General features: G+C 38.8%; 1 protein-coding gene across 1 annotated transcript; it reads right to left on the reverse strand.

Annotated features, from left to right (window-relative positions):
- Positions 1-6,585: 6,585 nt before the first annotated feature.
- On the reverse strand, positions 6,586-7,391 carry LOC108658263 (uncharacterized). The gene is made up of 3 exons (XM_018110919.3): positions 7,286-7,391; positions 6,999-7,223; positions 6,586-6,931 (listed from the first exon to the last, which is right to left on the reverse strand). The coding sequence occupies exons 1-3, from the start codon at positions 7,295-7,297 to the stop codon at positions 6,665-6,667; spliced, it is 504 nt and encodes a 167-aa protein (XP_017966408.3). The 5' UTR covers positions 7,298-7,391; the 3' UTR covers positions 6,586-6,664.
- Positions 7,392-8,551: the final 1,160 nt, after the last annotated feature.

Genomic DNA, 8,551 nt, shown 5'->3' on the forward strand with positions numbered 1-8,551 from the left:
AATCAAATTAAATTACTCTTGAAGTTAAGCTCAAGAGCCGTTCAAACATAAGCTTCGGCTTGACTACCGTATGCCATTGCCCAAGCTAGAGATTATGATGTTTTTATTTTTTCGCTTAATATATTTATCCGAAAAGTGCAAAATTTTCCCAACGGCAGCCAGATTTACATATTAAGAATATATCAAGCGGCGGCCGCAGCGGCACGTCCATTATATTTTATGATGTATTTATTATAATAAGTATACGACGGGTGAGCCATTTCCGTGCTTATTAAAGCGCTCTGCCAATGGATGGTTGGTCGCTGTGCTGGGCAGGGCAGGGCAGACGAGGGAGGCAGGAAACGAAATCATTGTCTACTTCTAGGCAGCATCGTAAATGCTACACTTTATTGGTTCAGTGAGAGCGCAGACAAAAGAAGAATGAAATTTCTGCTTCTCTCTTGGCATAATTTCAATAAACACTGTCCAACTTTGCCAACGATGTGCCAATGATAAAGTGCCAGAATGGGCATGAGAATCGGCGGGGGAATGGGAATGGCGAATGCCAATGCTGCGGCGGATTGATGGGCGTTGGGCCGTGTACGCATATTTTTCCACAAGCTCAAGAGGCTGTGCCAGTGTTGAGCTGCACCTTTTCGCTTTATTTGTATTTTCTTTGGCATTGTTGTTGTTGTTGTTGTTGCTGTGCAGCACAAGTCTCGTAATCATTACGAGGCAACCAGCTGTTCGCCTTGCCACGCGCCAAGCCCGAAAATTTTTATCTCTGCTACGTTTAGCATCCACCCCAGCCACAGGAGTCGGTGACGCTGCCGCTGCTGCTGTGCGGCTGCCTTCAACGGCAGCTGAGCAATTTTGGGGCTTAACCTTGACTCGCTTACGGCATACACGAGCGCGCACACTCAAAGTGGGCGTGGTGGCGCCTCCCAAAAGCCCTCAGCCTGCCGCCACCTCGCCTGCTCGCTTGTTCGTTCTCTCTCTCTCTCTCTCTCTTGCTCGCTCGCTCGCTCGCCCGTTCTCCCTTCCTCAACTCCTGTTGCTCGTCGTGTCGCTTGCGCCATCTTGACGAATGCCGCCTGTTGTCATTGGGCTTGGGCGTCTAATCTTATCTGTTACTTTGGGCTTCCAGCCAGCTGCCTGCTGTGCCAGCTTGTGTGTGTGTGTGTGTTTGTGTGTGTATGTGTGTGTGTATGTACACCCGAATGCTGTTTTAGGTCGTCTTCTGAAAGTCATTTAAAATTATGTACATCAAGAATAAGCGCGGCTGGCAAAGCCGCGGTCCAGTCACAACAGCAACAACAACAGCAACAACAACAACAGCAGCAACAACAACATCAACAAGAAAATTCTTTCTAATTTAGTCCACGCGACTTTTATGACTTTAATGGCCTACCACTTTGACATGCCCCGGCCGGTCCAGCCTCTTGTTGACTAGCGCCTGGGGATTTGTCATTAGGTATTATTATTGCTGTTCTTCGTCTTCTTCTGCTTCTTTATCTTGTGCTTTGGCTTCTTCTTGTTGTTATTTTTGGTCTTTGGGATTAGGCAAGTTGGCCTCCATTGATTTATATTTTTGCACATTTTTATGTCGCTTCTGGCTTCAAGCACCGAAGCATCGCAGCTATTTATAGTTTTATATTTTATGAGCAAAGCACACAGGCACTGAGCATTGGGACGCCGTTTTGACGGTTTCGTACTGCAAGTGGTCATACAATATTCGTAGCACAATCTCAGGTAGCCACACAGAGACAGAGAGGCAGAGAGAGAGAGAGAGAGCATACATAATTGGAATATGAAAAGTTTCTTTAGTTTTTTGCATTATGCCAGCTACTGCAGATTCTCCTGCTCTCTTGGGTTTGAAGCATAATAAATCTGTGACTTGTGCACCTGCAGCTAGCATGACTTGAATATGTCTTTCTCAATGAATAAAGTATAAAAATATATGTGTCTCGAGTCAATCTCATACTGAATTCAATACTTTTACATGCTACTTCACATAAGAGTAAGTGTTTTCCCAACGCAAATATGTATATCATATCATAAATATGTTGTTGGACTTACAGATGTGAAACAGTCTATAAATTGAAAACTTGCAATTGTCATAAAATTAAGTGGACAATGGGCATCTCCCTAAAATGAAATGTTCTTCGTATAGCTACCTCAATACATAGCCCTCATTATCATTATCATATCAAGTTACAAGCAATTTTAAATAATATGTGTGAATCAAATATATAGTGATATATATAATATCTTAATTTTAATTATATTAATTATTTTATTTTATTTATTTACTTAATTATTATTTTATTATTTATAATATCTTTTATTTTATATTATCTAGCTTTTAAATATGTATATGCGAATGTGTATAAAAAATATATTTTAAAATAGATTAACTTAATGCATTTTCTATGCCTGAAGGCCTCTGTTATTTCTTTGTATTAATTCAATAAATAAATAAATAATATTTGCTTTCCATTTTTATTTATTTATTTATTTTTTTTCTTTTGTATACATGCATATATTTTTAAAATTATTTATTTATTAAATTTTTTATTTATTCAATAAATACTGATGGATTCTTTTAATTGAATTTATATTTTATTTTACTCATAATTAAATTAAATTGATGATATAAAATTTTATTATTTATCAGATATTATTACCTGTGAAATGTTATACTGCAAGCTATACAAAAATAAATACCACAAAATATGACGAGCATGAGTAGAGCTAAATAAATTCATCGGTTGAATAAAATCAAGAATATATACACACATATAAGTAAAGACCTAGTGAAACAATGACGTGGTACCCCTTCTTCTGCCCGTTACACTCACGTCAACAGACGGAAGCTACACAAATTTCCCTTATATAATAAAACACCCATTTAAGGCAAATATCTCTTTCCGACAATGACAATCATTAAGTCAGCTAATTGGCTTGTATTTGGCTTATCTTAACCTAACGCAGCAAACATAAATTTGTGAGAGTTTCTCTTGTTTTCCGCCGCTTTCGAAGTAACAGAACGTATGACCAAATAAATGCACAGTACGTAAGCCCCAAATGTACAGTTCGCAAACTAGTTAAATTTGACAAAGGAAAGTTTGTTGTGAAACAGATTCGGGGAACATGTGACACAGACAGTTTATAAACTAATTAGAGAGACAGAAAACAAAATGTTTCAACATGGGAAACTTTTTGGCTGGGCGAGTGGTGTTCGCTGAGTACTAAATCGCATCTATATGCGGTAAGAGGAACAACCAACATTAAATAATCAATAATTTTGTGAGCGTTTCTTTTTTCACAAATTTCGCTGAGGAGCAGAGCCGAGCATCAAAGGACTCTTTGGATTCACAGCACTTAACAGTTCATTAGGCAGCCGACGCGTACGAACAGTATCTCGAATCTAGGCAAATGGGGATGGGCATGTTAAAGGGGGGCGTGGCGAGTCGAGTGTAGGTGCTCGCTTTGACATGTTTAAATATAGCAAAAACAATGTGTTGGCAATTTTTCCATAATAATTAATACGCTCAACGCTCATTGAGCAATTAGTTAATTTGCCGTTAATAATATTTTTGCGATATTTTCTTTTTATTTATTTATTTTTTGTTGAGTTAGTTTTAGACGGGTTTGAGTGCTGGCTGGCTGGCTGTATACTTTTGGGACACACTGTGCTGCTATTTATATCCAAGCTATCCTCAAGGAAGTTCATCAAAGTCAAGCACAGCCACAGGACGTGCTCCACCTGCCAAAGACAGTTGACACATGTGGCACATGTGTGTGTGTGTGTGTGTGTGTATACACATATGTGTGTGTATGTGTGTCGTTAGTGTGTATATATATCTGAAAAGGAAATTTATTTCATTACAGCTCAGCACCCAACGCAATCGCATCCTTCTGTCCGTCTCTGAATCTACTCTGACTTTTTCTCTATCTATCTCTCTCTCCTGCTCGCTCTCTCTCATTCTGTGCTTCTTTGGGTATATCTGTCTGTGTGTCTGTCAGCCTACCTCCGCCTGTCGATATGTTTGACTATTTGACTGGCGAGCATCCGTTTCAACTGCCTGTTTTTATCTATCTATCGGGCTGCTGGGCAGCGGGGCGGGTTGGCGGGCGGCATTCTGCCAGGCGTACATAAATTTCAATGGAGGCACGTGCAAAGCTTCTGGCATAAAAATCAATTAGCTTAAATTAATTCCACGAAATATTTGCGCTGTAAAAAAACTTTTGCCAAGCAAACGTGTGCCGCGAATTCCGCATCTCTCAGTTATATACATATCTACATATATTTTATATGTATATGTATATATAATTATATATTTTATTTTATTTTGTATGGCTTTTTTATCATCCCGTGAATTTTCCTGCCCGACTGGGTTTGAGCTGCCAACTCATTGGCTAAGCGCTTTGGGATCTTTGTAATGCCAAATGTGGCAACAGCTCAATTTGTATTTTATATGACATGCGCATGCTATTATTTTCGAATTGCATTTTGTTAGAGCTAAAGAAGCGTAAGGGACAACTGTTAAGGGAAATAACTAATGGTTTTTTAATAATTCTTACAAATATCAATGGCGAAAATATTTTTTAAAGCTGAACTTCAATATGAATAAATAAAAAAAAAAAAACATTTTTTAATTTCAATTTAGTTTTTTCCAAAAATCTAAATAAATATTGAATAATTCACACTTATATAACGTACTTGCATGCGTAAGCTCGTCTCATTAAGGGTATTCCCAGTAGCTCGAGTTCATGAATAATGTTTTATATTGTGGTTAATCGCTCCTATGATATTTATGCCCATCTGCGCATTATATGCCAAATCTGCAAACTCCTGTCTGATTATATAAACCACATTTTGTCCATTTTGTACTCAGTTGACCACGCACACACATACATTTACATAAATTAATGCATTATTCGTTCTACCATTATTTGAATAGTCAATTAGGCAATTTTCCAAGCGATTTGACGAATGCAACAATCAATTGAATTATGACCATTGAAATCATTAAATGTTCATTCGATGCATACCCAAAATATGAAAATGTCAATTTCTGCATAATTTATAAGCATGCGAAAATTCAATGATAATGTGGGAAATATTATTTGTTATGCTTTGTTATAGAGTTGTTATGCTGTTTATAGAGTGGCGCAAAATATGCTGGATGATGAATTAAAGCCAAATGGGATAATCTTAAATAGGGTTTTCATTATAAAGGTATTTCCTGAAGTCAATTTAGAAGGCAATTCATAAGGCAATTTTATAAGTATTTTACTTAGATACATATATGTACATATATACATTTATATATTCACTTATATGCAAATATAAACATATTTTGTATGAAGCCTAATGAATGAAATATATAAATAAATATGAAAAATTATATTAAGACTATTATGATGCATTAATATTAGTCATTATTCATCGATATATAAACTGTATAATTTATGAAATATTTGTATCTTCATTCCCTTAGCTTCCAATCGGAATTCATCTCTTAGGGAATATAGTTGATTATGCAAGGAGATACGAAATAAGTGTGAGTGCACCTACATCTTTGACAGAAGCATTATCTTTTGAGCACGTAGGCAAACAAGGTGTATGCACAACGTGAGCAACGCATTGGATACATTTCGTACAGGTCGTGCATCCATAATTAAGCACTGACTGAGTGATTGATAGACTGACAGACGAACAAAGTGACTGCTTGACAGATGCATTGATTAGAGCATAGGGCATGAGTGCACCTTCGAGGAGGCAACAATGAGGGCTCTGACTGTCAATGGAAAAACTTGGCACAATTGCTGAAAGCTAAAGACGATAAGCGATTTCCTCTATCAAGGACATATGAGGGATATTTAACATCGCTGCACATTCCCAGCCTGTCGGGTGGTGGGGGCAGGGGTCAGGTGAGGGAAGGTTCTAAGAAGGGAGCTGGTTAGGCCCGTAAGGAGACTTGGGTTGAGTGTGCGCACATTTCAAGCACGTCATCGGCTAAAGGGAAGCATGGCTGTAACCATGGACAAGGCAAGATTCAACAAAGTTTAACGAACTTACAAGCGCACACAGCGCACGTGTATGCACATGTGTGTGTGTGCGAGAGTGAGACGGAGAGAGAAGGAAAGCGAAAGACAGCGTGTGTGTGTGTGTGAGTGTGTGTGAGGGTGTGAATGTACGCACCTTTGTGCTTGCCGTTACTTGCCACACTTTTGCGGTAATGCGTCAATTTATTATGAAGAGGTCCATTTTATACTGAAAGCTTAACAATTACAGTTGAAATGCAAGCTTGCGAGCTTTCGCAAAGTTTCTACGTTAGCTTTGGGAAATATTTTTGGGGTTGACGCATTGGATATGTAGGGATATTTTTTCAACTTAAGGATTTATTTTTATAGCAAGCAATGAAAGCTTTTTGCTACTTAAACTTTAATGTGAATGGCTCAACTAAGAGGTAAATTTACCTGAGGTGGAAAAACTCTCCTGCATATGCAACAATATAAGAAAGGTTTATATAAAATACCAAACTAAAAGACTCCCAACTCTACATCAAGCAAAACTACATTTTCAATTTGCATCAACAAAACAAAGTCTTTAATACTGGCTCAAGAAGTTAGTTGCCATAAGTTCTATAGCTAAGTTAAACACCTGTTGGAGGCTTTACCAGCCGTGCTCCTTGTGCAGGACATGCTTGTAGATGGTGTAGGGCACGGGATATGGTTTAGGAACTGGGATCTTGATGTGCTTGATCACTTCGACGGGATAGGGCTTTTCCACTTCCACAGGATAGGGTTTCTCCACAGTGTACGGAATTTTGCGTTCAGTTATTTCGGGAACTATTTTGTAAACTGGAACTTGTATTTCCTGTTGCACCGGCACATGGACGGCGTAGGGCTCGGGTATTTGCAGACGTATCACATTGGGCACCTTAGAAATGTAGTGAGATCTTGAAATAAAATTCAATTGTTTTTATATTGAGCTAAGATTGAGCCACCTGAACAGCCACCGGATGTGGTATGGGCAGTGGCACCTTCTCAATGACATGGACGGGCACATGCTTCGATGTCTCCGAGTATGTGGTGGGCGTATGCTGGCTGTGATAGTCTCCGATGCCCGTGCCACCACCGATACCCGTGCCGCCTGTCCCACTGCCGCCCTCGTAGTGTCCTTCAGCAGAGTGATGCGAGGCGTGGGCCAGCGACAGGCCGCAGACTAAAAGCTGTACAGGAGTGAAGACTGAAGATTCTGCTCAAAGAGATATTCGTTTTTGGTGACACTTACGAGTAACCACATTTTCTGAGCTGAGATTGTGTTTATTTGTTTGATGCACACGCGGCGAATAACGGTTGAGCAATACGAGTAGCTGCAATGGGTCCGTCGACTTTTATAGTCGGCGCGTTGGCCAAAAGTGAAAGATTTGCCCAATGCATTTGGTCAGGTCTTTAGTTGATGTAACCATAACATTGAAATAGAAAGTATTGCATTACCATTCGGATCGCATAATTTTCATTGTGCTTTTCCAAGCAAATGTTATAACAACAAATTGGGTTCAAGTGGGTATCAAGTATCCCTGCACACTCTCTCTCCCTCTCTCTCTCTCTCTCTCTCTCTCTCTGGTCTCATTTGCAGTCCCAAAGTGAATGGCCTCAGGTGCTTGGCCCCACCCAGCTCCGAGCTGCCTCCTGGCACAATCTGGACCTATGCTAGCTTTGGGGTTAAGGTTGTTACACGTACTTGAGTTCTGCGATCGCTTCCGTCAACCGTAACCCGCACTGGCCAAAAGTGAGAGTCACCAAGAGCCAACGCTCCACTGCAGCCAGTCAGACCACTTTTATAGCGATTGTTGTTGTTGTTGTTGTCTAGGAAATGGGCTTTGCATTACTTTGTTGCGCCGTGGGCAAAGGCGCAGTTGCTGCCACTGCTGCTCCAGGGCAGCTCAAAAACTGGTTGGCCATGACGTAAGAAAGAAACACTAATCAGTGGGCTGCCTAACATAGAATTATGAATACAAGTCGGCACATTGAGGAACTGCAAATGAAGTTTCGCAGAGGAAATGATGAAATGAACTGCAATTTTACCCACTAACACAGAGGGGGGAATTGAAACCACTGAAATATAGGTTAGCCTTACGACGAAATACAGAGTGAGCCTAAAGTATACGATTTTGCTATTCATTATTTTATTTAATGTATTTAAGGTATTTTCTTTTTTAATGATTGCTTAAAAAATTTATATTTTTATTTATTATTTCTTTCTTATATTTTTACTTTTTTTATTTATTTTTTATTTGTTAGTTTTTTTTTATTTTTTTATAATTTAAAACATTTGGTATTATGAGTTTTTTTTTATGAATTGAAATAATACTTTTAAAAATAATTTTAAAATTTTTCTCTGATTTTTTTTATTTTTAAATAATTCCTTCAATTGGCAGGCACCAGACTCTTGTCGTCCAGGCAAATATTCTCCATAAATGATTCAAGAGCCCGAAGCATAAAGAGGTGAACCCAAAACTTAAAAAAAACCTTTAAAAAAAGAAGCCAGAAACGG

This window comes from Drosophila navojoa, chromosome 3 (genome assembly GCF_054131105.1).
Source record: "Drosophila navojoa isolate 15081-1374.11 chromosome 3, UAZ_NAV_1.0, whole genome shotgun sequence".
In the NCBI taxonomy this organism is placed as follows: domain Eukaryota; kingdom Metazoa; phylum Arthropoda; class Insecta; order Diptera; family Drosophilidae; genus Drosophila; species Drosophila navojoa.